General features: G+C 41.0%; 1 protein-coding gene across 1 annotated transcript in view; it reads left to right on the forward strand.

Moving 5' to 3' along the window:
* LOC106583972 (cytosolic phospholipase A2) overlaps positions 1 to 21,102 on the forward strand; it is a 69,054-nt gene that overhangs the window by 9,839 nt on the left and 38,113 nt on the right. Inside the window, exons 2-4 of the mRNA XM_014168697.2 lie at positions 17,095 to 17,224; positions 19,711 to 19,792; positions 20,158 to 20,306. Of these exons, the coding sequence (XP_014024172.1) occupies positions 17,192 to 17,224; positions 19,711 to 19,792; positions 20,158 to 20,306 (264 nt within the window). The 5' untranslated portion in view covers positions 17,095 to 17,191. The remainder of the gene's footprint in view (positions 1 to 17,094; positions 17,225 to 19,710; positions 19,793 to 20,157; positions 20,307 to 21,102) is intronic.

Here is a 21,102-nt window from a genome sequence, read left to right on the forward strand (position 1 = left end):
GCAAAAAATGACTAGGTATCCCCTTACCCCCGTCACTGTCCATTTCTTGTTTTTAAACGATGAGAGAAGTGCTACACCTGGTGGAGAGGGATTGTAAGACAGAAATAGTTGCTTTATGCGTGCTGTACGTTACGGCATGACACGTCACGATGTAACGGAGGGTCAGTTTTTTTCAACTTTTCTCCGACACTATAGAGCCATTACCATGTCGATCAACGCTTGAATAGAAACGTAGTTCACACCCCAGATTTTGAAGTCAACACAGTCGCTACAGTCCCATTAGTTTTCTTTGCAGCCTCGTTTGAATGTCGCGTTTGCGCACATTTGTACGGAATGGGGTGAGTTTACGTTACATGGATGGCCTCTTCTCCCTCTCTGTCACGGATGCCATGGTTGCCCATAGTTTGAAGATGTCATCTGGAGGCAGGTGTTTTACAACAGCCTTCCGTGTGTTCTCTTTTCGATTCCGTCTGCATATTTGCAATCACACGGCAGAATGTCCATCTCCTTAGCTATCATACTCTAATTCCACTGATTTCAAAACTCGGTCCCCCAGAAAGTGGAGAGCAACACTTATGCACTTCTACTACGTGATATCTTTCAAAATAGTCGCGTTTAAAAGGATTACCTACACATACTGACCAGCTCATAATATAGACAAAAGCATGCTACATGGCAGACCAATCCGAACTCATCTCTCAGCATGTCCAGCCCACTCATTCTCAGCCAGTCATGGCAAGCGGGAAGGTTGCTGACTTTTTTCTGTGGCAAAATCAACTAGGCTGGTAATTTTAACAATTGTATTCGTATTTACAGATGGCATACAAGTTTGTTATTAAGGCACATGAAAGTTCACATGTTGCAGAAGGCATTTCTGCCCAAAATTGCATTTTGATTTTAAAAAAAAAACGTTACGTTCAAATGGCTCTCCTGTGAAGAAGTGACGCACGACATACGTCTAGCTTCCTGAAACAAGTTACATATGCATCTGTTGGTCACAGATACCTTAGAAAAAGGTAGGGGGATTGGATCAGAAAAAATGTCAGTATCTGGTGTGACCATTTGCCTCATACAGTGGATTGTGGCCTGTGGAATGTTGTCCCACTCCTTTTCAATGGCTGTGCAAAGTTGCTGGACATTGGTGGGAACTGGAACACACTGTCATACACATCGATCAAGAACTGGTGTCTGGTGAGTAGGCAGGTCATGGAAGAACTGGGACATTTTCAGCTTCCAATAATTGTGTACAGATCCTTGCGACACTGGCCCGTGCATTATCATGCTGAAACATGAGGTGATGGCGGCGGATGAAGGGCATGACAATGGGCCTCAGGATCTCGTCACGGTATCTCTGTGCATTCAAATTGCCATCGATACAATGCAATTGTGTTCGTTGTCCGTAGCTTATGCCTGCCCATACCATAAGCTTACCGTCACCATGGAGCACTCTGTTCACAACATTGACATCAGCAAACTGCTCGCCCACACGACGCCATACATGTGGTCTGCGGTTGTGAGGCTGGTTGGAGGTACTGCCAAATTCTCTAAAATGACGCTGGAGGCGGCTTATGGTAGAGAAATTAACATTAAATTCTCTGGCAACAGCTTTGGTAGAGCTGTTTCCTGCAGTCAGCCATTTGCACGCTCCCTCAACTTGAGCCATCTGTGGCATTTTGTTGTGTGACAAAACTGCACATTTGAGTGGCCTTTTATTGTCCACAGCACAAGGTGCACCTGTGTAATGATCATGCTGTCTACTCAGCTTCTTGATAAGCCACACTTGTCAGGTGGATTTATTGTCTTGGCAAAGGAGAAATCCTTACTAACAGGGACGTAAACAAATGTGTGAACAAAATTTCAGAGAAATAACTTTTTTGTGCATATGGAGAATTTCTGGGATCTTCTATTTCAGCTCATGAAACATGGGACCAACACTTAACATGTTGTGTATATATAAACATACGTTCATACGGCAGTGAAAAATAATTGAGAAAACAAAGCAATTCAAGATGACAGCTTATCTTGTCACATTTACAATTATGTAAAAATACCACAGGAGATACCATTATAACTATAGCTCTAGCCATTTTGTTTGCCTTCACTCTGTGCTTATTCTTGTTCGCTGTCTGTCTGCCTGTCTGCTTAAAGTGGAACTGACAGCGTTTTAGCAACATGAAATATTATTGAAATCTGTTCATATACACCCCCAGGAAGAATATGACACCTTTTTTTTCTTGTTTTTCTGACAAGCGAGCGCTTAGATATCGTCATTTTCACATTACCATAAATTCATAGAATGTTTTGGAAAGATGTATGCTAAGGCGTTTGTCGAAATTCTATAACAATACTGTAGAGTGGGAAAACGGCTGTGCGTTTGGACAATTAATAGACACTGAAGTAAATAAAACCTAATAAAAACATCTCTTGTCCAGGACCTGTGTCTACGAAGACCGGTGCGCCATAGCCAATCAGAGCTACAGTAGGCCTATATGCAAATAAGACATTTGCCACAGGGGCCTACCATCATTCACTTTGAACTGGGCTGTGTTTACAGGCAGTAGCACCACCACGACTTTAGATAATTAGAACGCGTTCGCCAAAAGCCTCAAAATACACCTGAATGGATTTCTGCAAATATGTAAATACCACTGGAGTCCCCTTTCATTTAGGTAATTCATAGACCTATTGATCAAACAACCATGAAAAGGTAGGCTCTCTCCCTCAGTTTCCTATGCACATCAACAAGATCAACAACTAATGCTAGCCAGAGCGAGATGAGCTAAAATGTAATGAGAGAACACTAGATAAACGCTCTCAAATGTTTTCAGCCCATTGGCCTTCAAAATTGCACTAATAAACAATGAGGAATAGAAGCCTGCTCATCCTTCTGCAGCTTGCCTTCCAATGCATGCTTGTCCCAACCCACATTTTGACAATTGAATGGGAACTTGCCTGCCTACCAAATACATTTGATTGACAACTAAAATAAATGCTAACTGTGGATAACAATCATTCAAGTTCAGCATAGCTAGCTACCCATACCCAAACGACCCAAACTGTTTTAATTGTTTTATTAGAAAATAATATGGCCCTTTATAATGTCCATTTATGTACATAAGATGCTGTATAAAGCATTTTAACATATTAAAACAAAAGAGATACATTTTTGTCCAGCCTTTGCTGCTATGCTTACAGATGTGCATAGTATGGTGAAACCCTAATCAAAAAGTATTTCCTATCTCCAAATAACAAAAACATAGGTTGTTGTAACTTTTAAACTTAAAACAGGTTTTTCTTTTTATGCACTGCATGGATCACCGGTGCGGTTGAAAAATGTCTTGTAGTTGAGTAGCCAGCCAGGCTACTGCTCATATGTCATGGAATTTTGATTAAAATAGGTTATATTTTCAAAACCTCTTATACAGTAAGGCTGGTTTTGTAGCATAAACTAGGAATTTTATATTTTCACTGATATTATCGTGACACAAGGCGAGACCCAGATGCAGACACAGGAGGCAGATGGTTGGAGTCTTACAATGTTTATTAATCTAAAAGGAGTAGACAAGAGAATGGTCGTGGACAGGCAAAAGGTCAAAACCAGGTCAGAGTCCAGGAGGTATAGCATGGCAGACAGGCAGAATGGTCAAGGCAGGTGGGTACAGAGTCCAGAGACACGCAAGGGTCAAATCCGGGAGGACTAGAAAAAGGAGAACAGCAAAAAACAGGAGAATGGGAAAACCGCTGGTTGATTTGGAAACATACAAGATGAACTGGCACAGAGAGACAGGAAACACAGGGGTAAATACACAGGGGAAAATAAGCGACAGCTGGAGGGGGTGGAGACAATCACAGTGACAGGTGAGACAGATCAGGGCGTGACAGATATTATGATTGTCTGTTTCATATGTGCAAAGTTGTTAAAACGCTGTCAGTTCCACTTTAAGCCTTTTACCTTATAAAAGCTAAGCTAACTACTTAGGCTATATTGCAAATTGGTGCCTGTCGTATGTGTTCCTCTGAATCAGAATAAAATGTTCCCCTTGTGTCACTGGTGCCACTAACTTTTACAGTTGGTGGCACCAGCCTATGATTTGGTCAGTAATCATCTTATGAAGTCATTCATAGGGCTTTATTAAGAAGTGTAATAAATATACTACTGTGGTATTCAATAAATAAATAGTTTAATCTAACATGTCCCAAGCAGGAATGCATGACACAAGATATTATGTTATGTGACCTAATCCAGTGACTGACATACATTTTGGGTTGACAATCAGACTATAGTTGCTATATTTTTATAGAACTCCAGAATTTCCGGATGAATTACATACATATTTACAGTTGAAGTCGGAAGCTTACATAAACTTAAGTTGGAGACATTAAAACTCGTTTTTCAACCACTCCACAAATGTCTTGTTAACCTGTTAAGGACAGACGTTCCGCTACGGAACCCCTAGCCAACAGCCAATGGCATCGCACGGCGCGAAATACAAAACCAACTAAAATACCACAATTCAGTTTTCTCAAACAATCAACTATTTTACACCATTTTAAAGACAAGACTCTCGTTAATCTAACCACACTGTCCGATTTCAAAAAGGCTTTACAGTGAAAACAAAACATTAGATTAGGTCAGGAGAGTACCCTGCCAAAAATAATCAGACAGCCATTTTCAAAGCAAGCATATATGTCACAAAAACCAAAACCACAGTTAAATGCAGCACTAACCTTTGATCTTCATCAGATGACACTCCTAGGACATTATGTTATACAATACATGCATGTTTTGTTCAATCAAGTTCATATTTATATCAAAAACCAGCTTTTTACATTAGCATGTGATGTTCAGAACTAGCATACCCACCGCAAACTTCCGGTGAATTTACTAAATTACGCACGATAAACGTTGACAAAAACATAATTATTTTAACCTCTTGAGGATACCCTAGGATAGGGGGCGCCACAGCGCATTTTGAAAAAAAATCGTTCCCATTTTCAACGGCCTACTAATCAAACTCAGAAGATAGGGCATGCATATACTTATTATATATGGATAGAAAACACTCTAAAGTTTCTAAAACTGTTTGAATGGTGTCTGTGAGTATAACAGAACTCAAATGGCAGTCAAAACCCCGAGACCGATTGAAACAAGAAGTGGAATTCTGAATTGTGGACTTGACTTCTCATCTTTCCTTATTAATCACACCGTTAACCATGGTTCAGTGAGCACTTCCTATTGCTTCCACTAGATGTCGCCAGTCCTTTCACAGTGGTTTGAGCCTTATAGAGTCAAAACTCAGTGAATGACACAAGTTTGAAATTGGTCACAGGGGATGGGCCATCACCATTATGACGCCGGCGGCCATGTCTGCCCCCACCTTTGGAAACGGTTTTAAAGGCCATGACATCATCCCCCTCGAATCTTATTGGCTCTCTTGGTGTTAGAGGCCCTGAAGATTTATTTTATACAACGTTTGACATGTTTGAACGAACCTACATGCGCGAGGATTGCTTTCATTATGAACTTCAGAGCTGCGCTTGGAGAGAGCCATAGGACGCGCTACCAACATCAGGCTAATGGAACGTGAAGTATGGACTTTTTGACCGAAAATACATCTGTTGTGGACCTGGGATGCTTTCTGATGAAGACAACTAAAGGTAGGCGATTATTGACAATATTATAGAAGATGAGATGGTTCATGGTGTTGCGTCCAAGATGGCGCCGAGCACTGTATATTAGCTCATTTTCTGAGTATCGCATCTCCTTTTATCGCAAAGTGTGATTACCCAGTAAAGTTAATTTAAAATCTGGTATGACGGGTGTTCTCAAGAGATATTCATCTATAAATGTTAGATTGACAATATACATTTAAAAAATCGTTATAGTATAGCAATTTATTGAAACGTAGCATTGTTTACCGGGACGCTTTTGAGGGGAAATTAGGTAGTCAACGTCAGACAGAGATGTAAAATGCTGTTTTTATATATAAATATGACCTTTATTGAACAAAAGAATGCATGCATTGTATAACATGATGTCCTAGGGGTGCCATCTGATGAAGTTTGTAAAAGGTTAGTGCTACATTTAGCTGTTTATTGATTATATGTGATGCAAGTGGTTGGTCGGAAAATGGCTATGAAGCTGCTTTTTACGATGGACTCATCTAATATAATCTAATGATTTGCTTTTCCTGTAAAACCTTTTTGAAATCGGACGACGTGGGTCGATTCAGGAGAGGTGTATCTATAAAAAAAAAATATATATATTTTTTATTTTTAAAAAAAATTATGATATTTTTTTAATGCTAATTGGCGATATGATTTTTCGCTGGATTTTGATCCCGCTAACGGGATCAGATGCTCAAGAGGGAATTATAGATACAGAACTCCTTTATGCAATCGCGGTGTCAGATTTTAAAATAGCTTTTCGGCAAAAGCACATTTTGCAATATTCTGAGTACATAGCCCGGCCATCATGGCTAGCTAATTTGACACCCACCAAGTTTGGCCCTCACCAAACTCAGATTTACTATAAGAAAAATTGGATTACCTTTGCTGTTCTTCGTCAGAATGCACTCCCAGGACTTCTACTACAACAACAAATGTTGTTTTGGTTCCAAATAATCCATAGTTATATCCAAACAGCTCCGTTTTGTTCGTGCGTTCAGGTCACAATCCGAAGGGTGACGCGCGAGCGCATTTCGTGACAAAAAAATTCAAAATATTCCATTACCGTACTTAGAAGCATGTCACGCTGTTTAAAATCAATTTTTCTGCTATTTTTCTCGTAAAATAGCGATAATATTCCAACCGGGCGACGTTGTATTCATTCAAAGGCTGAAAGAACAAAATGGAGTTGTCTCATGGATGCGCATCTCCAGTGTCACTGTTCTCAGCCTGACCACTCACAAAAACTCCTGTTGTTTTTCGCCCAGAGACTGCAGACACCCCATTCCACGTTCTGGCGCCTTCTGAGAGCCAATGGAAGCCTTAGAAAATGTCACGTTACAGCACAGATGCTGTATTTTCGATAGAGATGCCACAGAAGGAGAACAAATTGTCAGACAGGGCACTTCCTGTATGGAATCTTCTCAGGTTTTGGCCTGCCATATGAGTTCTGTTATACTCACAGACACCATTCAAACAGTTTTAGAAACGTTAGTGTTTTCTATCCAAATCTACTAATTATATGCATATTCTAGTTTCTGGGCAGGAGTAGTAACCAGATTAAATCGGGTGCGTTTTTTTATCCAGCCGTGAAAATACTGCCCCCTATCCCAAACAGGTTATTAAAATAAGAGCTGTTTTATAAATTAGGGTTATTTTAGATGACACCTAGCTATATAGTTAGCTAGCTAACAATAGCTACTGAAACAGATGTCATTTTGCTATGTTTTTGGGTAAGAACATTGTTTGCATCCATGAGCTCGCTATCTTTTGTTTATGACCTGCACTGTAGGTGCGCGAGACAACTTTACCAGCATCATAGCATACGTATCAATGTATCGTTGTGACGTATGAAATCCGAGTGATAGTGTAATCAATGTCTAATATCTTAAAACATTTATGAATTCTTTAAATTATTATGTGATGTGCAGTCATATTCAGGTCCTGATTGGTCAACAAGCTTATTTGACGTGTCAAAAAGTGTTATTTGACGTGTATCTTTTTTTGACATGCAAAGACCAAAACGGCGTTCCAAAGAAGTCCTGGTTGAGAATGAAATGACTGAACAACGAAACAGCACAGCATGTAAGTGAAAGAAATAGGTTTTGATTATGTTTCACTGGTAATGGGGACATTCGTAAATGCTCCAAAAATGCATTTTTGGTCAGTGTGGTGTGTGTGTGTGTGTGTGTGTGTGGCGGACGACACTGGACCAATTGTGCGCCAACCTATGGGACTTTCGGGTTTTTTGGCAAGGAAAATATCGGGTATCGGCCAAAAAAATCATATCGGTGCATCACTATAAAAAATACATGTTACAAGTTTTGATTTATCTCAGTAAAGGGGAGATGTAGTGATGTATGATCTATCTGGGATTGATTAGTTATGCGCAGCATCCTTAACAAGATGTTACCAACCTAGCAGACTAGGTTAACGCCACTGGGCACAAACTGGTTGAATCAACATTGTTTGAACATCATTTGTCAACGTATTGTGACAAGGAATCTACATGGAAAATACATTGGATTTGAAAAAAGTCATCAATGTAAACTGTTGTTGAGGGTGAACTTTCAACCACAGGAATATGTCATCACTGTAACCAATTTTCAACATTTATTTATTTTTTATTTCACCTTTATTTAACCAGGTAGGCCAGTTGAGAACAAGTTCTCATTTACAACTACGACCTGGCCAGGATAAAGCAAACAGTGCGAAAAAAAACAACACAGAGTTACACATGGGATAAACAAACGTACGGTCAATAACACAATAGAAAAATCTATGTATAGTGTGTGCAAATGTAGTAAGTTTAGGGAGGTAAGGCAATAAATAGGCCATAGTGGTGAAATATTTACAATTTTATTTAGCATTAACACTGGAGTGATAGATGTGCAGATGATGATGTGCAAGTACTGGGGTGAAAAAGAGCAAAAAAATAAATATCAGTATGGGGATGAGGTAGTTGGGTGTGCTATTTACAGATGGGATGTGTACAAGTACAGTGATCGGTAAGCTGCTCTGACAGCTGATGCTTAAAGTTAGTGAGGGAGATATGTCTCCAGCTTCAGTGATTTTTGCAATTCGTTCCAGTCATTGGCAGCAGAGAACTGTAAGGAAAGGCGGCCAAAGCAGGTGTTGGCTTTGGGGATGACCAGTGATATATCCTGCTGGAGCGAGGGCTATGGGTGGGTGTTGCTATGGTGACCAGTGAGCTGAGATAAGGGGGGACTTTACCTAGCAAAGATGTTGACCTCGACGAGGGGCTCTACAGTGAAATAAAACAGTACTAACTAACACAAAACAGCAGTAGACAAGGCATATTGATATTAGAGAGAGGCATGTGTAGCCGAGTGATCATAGGGTCCAATGAACAGCAATAGGTGAGTCAGGGTGCTGTTCGGTAGTCGCTCTTATGCTAGGCGTACGGGAGGCACAGCGTTCAGAAAGCTAGCGGGCTGGGGCTAGCAGATGGGTCTTCGGCAACATCGCAACGGAAAAGCCAGTTGAAACCACATCGGACGATTACGTCAGCAGACCAGTCATGATGGATTGGCAGGGCTCCATGTTGGCAATAAAGGGTCCAGGCCAATTGGCGAAAGAGGTGTTGTAGCCCACGAATTAGCGGGTATACCGCTTCGGCTAGCCGGCAGATGGGCCTAGCTCGAGGCTAGCTCAAGGCTGACTGGTGCTTGCTTTGGGACAGAGGAGTTAGCCAGCAGTGGCCACTCGGTTGCAGCTAGCTAGCTGCAATGATCTGGTGTAATGGCCCAGAGCTTGCGGCAGGAATCCGGTGATGTGGTGGAGAAAAGCAGTCCTATATGCTCTGGGTTGATATCGTGCTGTGCAGACTGGCATTGTCCGAGCTAAAGCTGGCTAGTGTCCGAGCTAAAGATAAAGACCGCTAGACGTGGCTAACAGTGACTACTAGCTAGTTAGCTGGCTAGCTTCTGATGGAGGTTCCAGTTATCACGTATAAAAATAGCAGATCTGTAGCAGATCTGTACCACATTGGGTGAGGCGGGTTGCAGGAAAGTATATTTAGATTGTAGGTGGGAAGTGAGATTAAAATATATACGAAAAAAACACCGAAACTGACTATTTACATGGGACAAGACGGGACAAGACAAACACACGTCTGACTGCTACGCCATCTTGGATTCAACATAGACAAACCTTGTATGAAATATGTTGAATGTACCTTTGAAACAACGTCAGATCTTAAATGTTATATCCACTTGTCGAAAATAAAATATAGGCTGGGCAGCACCTCCTACTAGAGCGGATCTATCTACAGCTATTCATTTGGTCTCCCTTTGATGATTTTAACCAAGCCCAGTTTAGCTTTGATATTTGTCACTAACTACTACCAATGTGCTATCGTGAGAATGATTATTGAGATCTCTTAACTAAATACAGGACATTCACTGTTGCTATCAGTCATTCCAAAGGGTAGGTTTAACAGAGCAAATTAAATGTACCCATATAAGTCTCATACTGTATCATCAATGATACTATATAGGCCTTAATAGCATTTGAAAAGTCATCAACAGCTATTGTTTCAATTCAACCCAGGGTTCAACTAAAAATAGACAATACATATTTAGGCCTAGGGTTTCAAGTTTCAAATGTAATCTTCTATGTTATCATTAATATGTTTGATTCACGTCTCCATCTCAACCAAAAATCTAAGTTAAAGTATAGGACTAAATCAAATCAAACTTTATTTAAAGTGTATTTAAAGTTTGATTCGATTTAGTCCTATTGTTTAGCTTAGATTTTTGGTTGAGATGGAAATGTGAATCCAACATATAAATTATTCATTTGTAGACAAACTGGAATTAAAGCCAGACTAAGTCAGTGGCACAAAGGATACAGTACATCTCCTTCAAATGCTGATATTTGGTTGTGTTAAATTGAGTAACACATCCATAGCCACATTTTGAGGTTAGCCTATAAATGGCTTCTTATGTAATCATATAAACCGTGCATGTTCAAGATAGCATGCAAAGGTCGCAGGTCTGTGTAGATCTTCACAATTGCTATAATAATCTATGCAGAATCTTGAACAGCATTGATCACTTGCACTGTGTACTTCTAATGTAATCTCAACTGCAGTCCTTGTAATTTGGTAGTGGTATTTAATGATGCACAGTGATAACAAATGAAGTTGTTTAATAAATACAAAATATCTGATATTGTATTCCCATTTGAACTTTGTGCTTTGAAATGATTGAAAGTGCAGTGATGACGCATTTAGATGACTAAACCCAAAATCAGTCATTGCTTTTCCATTGGTTGTGCTTTTAGATGGTTGAAGTATAGTGATAACACATTGGGAATTCAACAGACTTCTGGTTCTTTTTGAGTGGGTGAATAATCTCGTTGAACAACGTCGCAACCAAATATTAACAAAATGTCCACGTTGAAATTACGTGGTGTGCCCAGTGGGACATGGCTAACCTAGCAATGAGTGCTAGAAGACAGTAGCTCTGTGCACTGCATGTTAAGTTCAGGGCCGTAACCAGAGTTTGAGTTTTAGTGAGGTCCGGAAAACTCCTAAGAAATTATTTGAAAGTTGAAGCTCGATACGGTTACATATCAGGATATTATTTTTTGACAATATCTAAATATTATTTCTGAGCTAGTTGGCTGTACCTCCACCAAAACTCCAGTACTTTTCCTTCATAGGTTGTTCTCTATATTCTTTTTACATAGGGAAGCAATTTGTTTTCAGCTCTTATTTCCATGACTGATCAAAACTTGTTTTCTCAAGGCTCTCTCTTTTCCCTCTGCAGCAGACATATGGTGAACAATAGGTTTGGAACATCGTATCGCAATAAATATAGAATCGTGAGAATCGTAATACATATTGTATCGGCAGCAAAGTATCGTGATAATATCGTATCTTGAGGTCCCTGGCAATTCTCTGCCCTACTGGCCATGTAAAATGTTATTATTTTATCTTTATTTTTGTTATTGACTTTCATTTGGATCAAAGTCAAGGCATTTAGGTTAGTTAAATGCTATTGTCTCCCGCCACTCTCTATGAGCAGAGTGATACCTTAACATAATAACACAAGTGTTCCAACATGGCATATTACTGCATGTTAGTTACCAGTATGTCTGCGAAAGGAGTTTGGAATATGTTGTTAAAATAGAGAGAAATGGTCTACATTCTCTGACCATGGTTTTGTGCTTAGGAACATAAAAATGCAGTCATGATATTGTCATTTAAATGTGATTAACCATTGTTATTCCATTCCATTAATCCAATAATAATGCCAGTAGTTATTAAGCACATTGGCACTGCTTTCTTTAATATCCCTGGCAGCTAAAGAACCAGACGACCACTCAGCAGTGGCAGAACGTCAGGCCCTGCTGTGTCTGTGTTCCTGTCCAATCTACTCAGCTCTTATTGCGTTGTGGATCATTCAGAAATATGGTGCATATGCAGGTCACCACGTCGCAGACCGAACAAGCTCATTCAGAACTTGGACCATCCATTCAAACTACGTGACCAGCACTGTGAACACACACACCCACAATACGTGCATGAACTGCTCACAGAATTGCTACGCTTTATTGAACAAGTGAGAACTGAGGAAAGCCTTTTATCCACACTGAGCTTGTGAGACACACACGCACGGTAACACACACACACAACATTATTCGACTGTGGTAGCATCTTTTACTTCGCTGAGTCACTTAGGCCTCACTCACTCACACTCACACACACACACACACACACACACACACACACACACACACACACACACACACACACACACACACACACACACACACACACACAGGCATATCTCAGTCCTGTGGCTTTAGCACACTTCCTCTCTCCCTGGTCCTATACTCACTACAGTAGTTGCTAACCAGTTACACAGTTATTTCAAGGCATTATTTTAGTATTTGCATCATCACTGTTACAGTAAACCTGACCGGCTCCCGAGTAGCGCAGCGGTCTAAGGCACTGCATCTCAGTGCTAGAGGCATATCGTGAGGTCCCACAAACGGCTGTGATTGGGAGTCCCATAGGGCGGTGCACAATTGGCCCAGCTTTGGCCGATGTAGGCCGTCATTGTAAATAAGAATTTGTTCTTAACTGACTTGTCTAGTTAAATAAAGGTTAAGTAAAAAATAAACTGTTTCACACACCAGCACAAATACATTTTTTCACTAACTGTCAGTCTGTAGATGCTACCACACCGTGCCTTACATCAGTGGTATTCAAAGTCGGGGTTTCGGTGGAACTGCAGTGGGGTCACCAAAATAAAAGTAAATACTAGCATTTTTTTTTTTTCTTTACAAAAATGTATGAGTACAGATTACTGTATGGAACAATATGCAAAAAAAAAAAAGTAAGATAATTTGAAATTTACAATTTTATTGAGTACATTTATTTACTGTTTTCTTTTTATCTTGATAAGAGATTATTTGGTTATTTGTTGATGTAAAAATATACATTTACCGACTCTAATGTTGTGTCATTAGATTCGGGGTGGGGTCACAAGAAATTGTTGTGAAAAGAATGGTTCCCCGCAGAAAAAGTTTGAATACTGCCTTACATGATGATTCTCTGTGCGTCACCAGAGTCTCGATACTACAACACCATCCCTTACATCAGCCAAACTCAACTGGCGGACCGCGGTCAGGGGTCCAGACTCAGAAGGGTCAATCCGGGTCGCATTTTGTTATATAAAAATGAATACATTATTTTTTAGACATCTTTAAAAAAAACTACCCGGCTCAGCAGCCTCTTTAACTCAGCAACCTCTCGTTCTCGCTCTCTCTCGAAGCAACGCCCACCACTACTAGTGCTTGTCTAATCCATTCGTGTGGTTATATGCAAATACAAGAGGCCGTGTCTTACCCAATCACATTAATCCAAATATCCTCCGTTGAACCTTGGGACAAGCAGGCAGAAAGAAACAGAAATATGTGACCGCGATTCAACTGTAAATATCACAGATAGAATGAGCTTAGTTACCAGTGTCTTTGTTAATATGGCTTGTTAAAACAAATTTAAGTTGATTCTGAAAACCGTATATTCAAAGTTGAGTGGACGGAACAGTATTTATTCATTCTGCCGCAACTAGCACAAAACCAATGTGCCTGATATGCAGTGAGTCCAAGGCTCTCATGAAAAGTGCCAATGTTAAGCGCCATTATGACACCAGGTATAGCAAATTCGATCAGATGTATCCCCTGAACACGGAGGTGAGAAGAAACAAGATTAACCAACTGAAATCCCAATATGAGAGGTCCAACAAAGTCCTTGTCAATCCCTGAAAGCCCAAGAACGTGCAATAGAGTGTTCACTGAGTATAGCTTCGGTTTTGGGGGAAAAAAATTCAAAATTCAGACACTGAGATGGAATGAATGTGTAAACTTGCTGACACCTTGCTTGGAGGTAAACAAAAAGATGAGCTCAGGGAAAAGATCAAACAGATCCCACTGTCAGATTCCACAGCAATGAGGAGAACTGAAATATTAGTGAAGATTTAACTTCACAACTTCATGAGGCCATTCAGTATGCAGTTCATTAGTTCTGGGTGAATCAACAAATAACACTGATAATGCCCAGCTTCTTGTGTTTGTCAGATTTTATAACGAAACAGAGGAATTCTGTGAGGAGCTGTTGGGATTAACAAATGTAGAAGCACACACACGGGAAGAAGATATGCAGTACCAGTCAAAAGTTTGGACACCTTCTCATTCAAGGGTTTTTCTTTATTTTGTACTATTTTCTACATAGGAGAATAATAGTGAAGACATCAAAACTATAAAATAACACATGGAATCATGTAGTGACCAAAAAAGTGTTAAACAAATGTAAATATATTTTATATTTGAGATGCTTCAAAGTAGCCACCCTTTGCCTTGATGACAGCTTTGCACACTCTTTTCATTCTCTCAACCAGCTTCACCTGGAATGATTTTCCAACAGTCTTGAAGGAGTTCCCACATATGCTGAACACTTGTTGGCTGCTTTTCCTTTACTCTGCGGTCCAATTCATCCCAAACCATCTCAATTGGGTTGAGGTCAGGTGATTGTGGAGGCCAGGTCATCTGATGCAGCACTCCATCACTCTCCTTCTTAGTCAAATAGTCCTTACACAGCCTGGAGGTGTGTTGGGTCATTGTCCTGTTGAAAAACAAATGATAGTCCCACTAAGCGCAAACCAGATGGGATGGCGTATCACTGCAGAATGCTGTGGTAGCCATGCTGTTTAAATGTGCCTTGAATTCTAAATAAATCACTGATAGTGTCACCAGCAAAGCACCATCACACCACCTCCTCCATGCTTCACGGTGGGAATCACACATGCGGAGATCATCCGTTCACCTACTCTGCATCTCACAAAGACACGGCAGTTGGAACCAAAAATTTCAAATTTGGACTCATCAGACCAAAGGACAGATTTCCACCAATCTAATGTCCATTGCTCGTGTTTCTTGGCCTAAGCAAGTCTCTTATTATTGGTGTCCTGTTTCTTTGCAGCAATTCAACCATGAAGGCCTGATTCATGCAGTCTCCTCTGAACAGTTGATGTAGAGATGTGTCTGTTACTTGAACTCTGTGAAGCATCCTCTGCAGTAGAGGTAACAATGGGTTTCCCTTTCCTGTGGCGGTCCTCATGAGAGGCAGTTTCATCATAGCGCTTGATGGTTTTTGCGACTGCACTTGAAAAAACGTTCAAAGTTCTTGAAATGTTCAGCATTGACTGACATTCATGTCTTAAAGTAATGATGGACTGTCATTTCTCTTTGCTTATTTGAGTTGTTCTTGCCATAGTATGGACTTTGTCTTTTACCAAATAGTGCCTTCTTCTGTATACCACCCCTACCTTGTGATTGGCTCAAAGGCACACCTGTTAATTGAATTGCATTCCAGCTGACTGCCTCATTAAGCTAGTTGAGAGAATGTTAAGAGTGTGCAAAGCTGTCATCACGGCAAAGGATGGCTAATTTGAAAAATATAAAATATATTCAGATTTGTTTAACAATTTTTTGGTTACTACATGATTCCATATGTGTTATTTCATAGTTTTTGATGTCTTCACTATTATTCTACAATGTAGTAAAAATAAAGAAAATCCCTGGAATGAGTGTCCAGACATTTGACTGATACTGTACCTGAGGCCATCAAAGGGATGCTGACAAAAAGGGGGATAGATCTGAAGTCAGTGGTCTCCATCACCACATCACCATGATTTGAAGAGGGAGGGGACTGGTTGCACGTTTGAAAGTGGACAACCCTGACCTGACTTCATATCACTGCATAATCCGTCAATCTGTCCTGTGTGCCAGTCTGGGACAATAGTATTCTGAGGTCATGCCAACGATAATGAAACTGGTCAACTTTTTGACAGCAACATCATCCCTACAACACCGCCTGCTACGAGGCATTCTGACAATGGCCAATACCAGTTTTGATGACTTACTACTGCACACCAATGTCAGAGGGCTCAGCAAAGGCAGGGTTTTGGAATGCTTTTGGGCCATTCATGGAGGAAATCAAAGCTTTCTTATCAGAGCAAAAGAGTGACAAGCCAACTCAATTTTTGGAGTTTTTGGAAGATGAGGAGAAGATGGAAACAGTTGCATTTTTGCAAACATTACATCACACCTTAATCAACTGAATGTTAAGCTGCAAGGACGGGACAACACAGTGCGTGATATCATAACAGCAGTCTGGACTTTCCAGAAGAAATTGGAGCTTTTCAAGAATGATCTCTCTGGTGCAAATGCAGGGAGATAAAGATGTTCCCAACCATGTTCTTTCATTTAGAAGCTGATGGATAACTTCAAGGCACGCTTTGATGATTTCACTGTTGGAAGACAACTGCTGTTGCTCATCCAAAACTACTTCTCGGTCACAAATGTGACAAAGTTTTCAGAAGAAGCTAAATTGATCTTCAGATGGGTTGATTGAGCCCAGAGTGACTTATATATGAATATCGCATGGCCCACAGTAACATTCGGTGCATTTAGACTATTATTTTTGTTCAACTCTCCTTTGTTCTCCAGAAAACATACACTTTATTTGATAAAAAATTGAAATAATAATTTGAGGCCCATGTACAATGGTTCATAGTGCACTTTTTGCATAGACAATTATGCAACCACTTTTGTTCTTCAGCAATGTTGATGCAATGTTGCACATGTTTACATTTGAAATAAGTTGTAATTAATTCCAATTCTTAGTCTCATTTAATGTATTTAATGTACATTTTATATAGCAACATGTTTCCTAAGTCATAGATGACTGTTTGTTACTATCCTGTACCACAGCACCAATATAGGACGATATCCATCTGGAACTTTGCCACGTAGTAAATTTGTGTCTCTGGACCTTCTCAAATAGTAGTTGAGTACCCCAGCCTTACATTATGATGCTCTGTGTGTCCCCAGAGTCTGTAGATGGTACCCAGTGGAGGATCTTCCTGAGTTCAAGGACACTGGAGACTGGACAGAGACTGGACAAGAGGGTAACACCAACCAGCCAACAATGTCTTCCATTGACCCCTACCAGTACATTATTGTAAGTCCACACATGTCCACTTGCATTTAAAGTCTATGGCAGGGGGAACCCACTGCCTTGGCTTGTGTGTAAGCTCAGACCCTGTTGAGGAATTAAACAGCAGTATAACTTCAGTTGAAAACCTCTCTGTTTCCTGTCTCACTCTATCAGCACATTAGTGGGCAGCACTGCATGTTTCTCATCATTGAAGCTCTAGGCATACTATATATCATGGTAGGATAAAGAAAACGCCCTGCTGGTGCTGGAGTCTGGTCTAGTGGTAGTGCTGCTGACTCAAAACCACACATTGTCTCTTGTGGGGCATGGGTTCAAACACTGCCTCCACCTTCATATACACTGCTCAAAAAAATAAAAGGAACACTTAAACAACACAATGTAGCTCCAAGTCAATCACACTTCTGTGAAATCAAACTGTCCACTTAGGAAGCAACACTGATTGACAATACATTTCACATGCTGTTGTGCAAATGGAATAGACAACAGGTGGAAATTATAGGCAATTAGCAAGACACCCCCAATAAAGGAGTGGTTCTGCAGGTGGGGACCACAGACCACTTCTCAGTTCCTATGCTTCCTGGCTGATGTTTTGGTCACTTTTGAATGCCGGCGGTGCTTTCACTCTAGTGGTAGCATGAGACGGAGTCTACAACCCACACAAGTGGCTCAGGTAGTGAAGCTCATCCAGGATGGCACATCAATGCGAGCTGTGGCAAGAAGGTTTGCTGTGTCTGTCAGCGTAGTGTCCAGAGCATGGAGGCGCTACCAGGAGACAGGCCAGTACATCAGGAGACGTGGAGGAGGCCGTAGGAGGGCAACAACCCAGCAGCAGGACCGCTACCTCCGCCTTTGTGCAAGGAGGAGCAGGAGGAGCACTGCCAGAGCCCTGCAAAATGACCTCCAGCAGGCCCCAAATGTGCATGTGTCTGCTCAAACGGTCAGAAACAGACTCCATGAGGGTGGTATGAGGGCCCGACGTCCACAGGTGGGGGTTGTGCTTACAGCCCAACACCGTGCAGGACGTTTGGCATTTGCCAGAGAACACCAAGATTGGCAAATTCGCCACTGGCGCCCTGTGCTCTTCACAGATGAAAGGAGGTTCACACTGAGCACGTGACAGACGTGACAGAGTCTGGAGATGCCATGGAGAACGTTCTGCTGCCTGCAACATCCTCCAGCATGACCGGTTTGGCAGTGGGTCAGTCTTGGTGTGGGGTGGCATTTCTTTGGGGGGCCGCACAGCCCTCCATGTGCTCGCCAGAGGTAGCCTGACTGCCATTAGGTACCGAGATGAGATCCTCAGACCCCTTGTGAGACCATATGCTGGTGCGGTTGGCCCTGGGTTCCTCCTAATGCAAGACAATGCTAGACCTCATGTGGCTGGAGTGTGTCAGCAGTTCCTGCAAGAGGAAGGCATTGATGCTATGGACTGGCCCGCCCGTTCCCCAGACCTGAATCCAATTGAGCACATCTGGGACATCATGTCTCGCTCCATCCACCAACGCCACGTTGCACCACAGACTGTCCAGGAGTTGGCGGATGCTTTAGTCCAGGTCTGGGAGGAGATCCCTCAGGAGACCATCCGCCACCTCATCAGGAGCATGCCCAGGCGTTGTAGGGAGGTCATACAGGCACGTGGAGGCCACACACACTACTGAGCCCCATTTTGACTTGTTTTAAGGACATTACATCAAAGTTGGATCAGCCTGTAGTGTGGTTTTCCACTTTAATTTTGAGTGTGACTCCAAATCCAGACCTCCATGGGTTGATAAATTGGATTTCCATTGATTATTTTTGTGTGATTTTGTTGTCAGCACATTCAACTATGTAAAGAAAAAAGTATTTAATACGATTTTGTCTTTCATTCAGATCTAGGATGTGTTGTTTAAGTGTTCCCTTTATTTTTTTGAGCAGTGTATGTATTACTCTACCTAGCTGTCTGCTCTTCTCATTTGTGACTTTCTATTTCAATAAAGAAAACACAGATAAAAACTATTTTTAAATGAAGAAGGCGCCGAATTGGCTTGAGTTATGCCACTGTACTATAGCCCCACCATGGCAGTCTAGATCCCAGTGAAAGTCTGTGCCTGCTGCTCACTCATCACTGTTACACTGTAGTGAAGACTAGCAGATCTACAGATTCACTACAAGAGGAATGGTGATAAGACAAAATTACACCATCTTACCTTATGTTTACAATTGACTGCAAAACAATAACACAGCAACAAAAAAGACCAGCGGCTGCCCCTTATTTGGGGTAAGGGAGCTCGGATAATCTTAAAGAAAAGGAGTAGGACTCACACCTCACCTTGACACCTCTTGCATCACATGATTGTATCAAAGCTTACGTTTTGACAATAAGCACAGTTAATATTGTACACGCTGTCCCTAAGTAGTTCTAGGCAGTTGTTGGAGTTCAAGTGTAATAGATCTGTGCATGTGTGGTGAGTGTGTCCTTGCTCACAGACTATGTTTCTGTTGGTGTGCAGGTGGAGCAGCAGTTCTCTCACAAATTCAGAGTGACGGTGTTGCGAGCTAAGAATGTCACTAAGGGAGCACTGGGTGACCTGTGTGAGTCTGACATCACCTGTTATTCCACATGCTCCTAGTTCACATGTTAATTAACAATCACAAATTCTCCAACGTAAAAACATATCACAGGGAGTTGTCACTTCAGTATGTAAAAGCAAATCATTTATATTGTGTCGTGAAATGTAATTATTCCAAATACTCAAGACCTGCCAGAATATTCAAACACTTCATATTAACTTGCACTTATAGCTGTGTAATAACAATATTGTAGTTGTGTTCATCTGTTATGTGTTTATTGAACATATGTACAGTATGTTTGTATCACTCTTTCTATTTCTATGTTAGCTTGTATGTAAATGTATGTACTGTATGTAACGCATGCATTCGTGTGTTTGTGTCTGCAGTGGACACTCCTGACCCCTATGTGGAGCTGTTCATTCCCACCACCCCTGAGAGCAGGAAACGAACGAGGCACATAGACAACGACATCCACCCAGAATGGAATGAGACCTTTGACTTCATACTGGACCCAAACCAGGATAATGTTCTAGAGGTGAGAGATGGAACCATGTCAGTTCAACTAAGTTCAGCACAGTTTAATTTAAGTCAAATCAACTGAACTCCCAGTCAGGTCAAGATGTGGAAGCTGAAGCCTTAAAACCTGTTACGGCTAGACGTTCCGCTAGCCGAACGTTTCGACAACATCCGGTGAAATTGCAGAGCGCGAAATTCAAATTAAATTATTAGAAATATTTAACTTTAAGAAAATCACAAGTGCAATACCCCAAAATAAAGCTTAACCTCTCTAGGGCCAGTGGGACGATTCCGTCCCACCTACGTAACAGCCAGTGGAATCCTGTGGTGCGTTATTCAAATACCTTAGAAATGCAAAAACTTCAATTTTTCAAACATATGACTATTTTACACCATTTTAAAGACAAGACTCTCGTTAATCTAACCACACTGTCCGATTTCAAAAAGGCTTTACAACGAAAGCAAAACATTAGATTATGTCAGCAGAGTACCCAGCCAGAAATAATCAGACACCCATTTTTCAAGCTAGCATATAATGTCACATAAACCCAAACCACAGCTAAATGCAGCACTAACCTTTGATGATCTTCATCAGATGATAATCCTAGGACATTATGTTATACAATACATGCATGTTTTGTTCAATCAAGTTCATATTTCTATCAAAAACCAGCTTTTTACATTAGCATGTGACGTTCAGAACTAGCATACCCCCCCGCAAACTTCCGGTGAATTTACTAAATTACTCACGATAAACGTTCACAAAAAACATAACAATTATTTTAAGAATTATAGATACAGACCTCCTCTATGCA

The sequence above is a fragment of the Salmo salar genome, chromosome ssa23 (assembly GCF_905237065.1).
Source record: "Salmo salar chromosome ssa23, Ssal_v3.1, whole genome shotgun sequence".
In the NCBI taxonomy this organism is placed as follows: domain Eukaryota; kingdom Metazoa; phylum Chordata; class Actinopteri; order Salmoniformes; family Salmonidae; genus Salmo; species Salmo salar.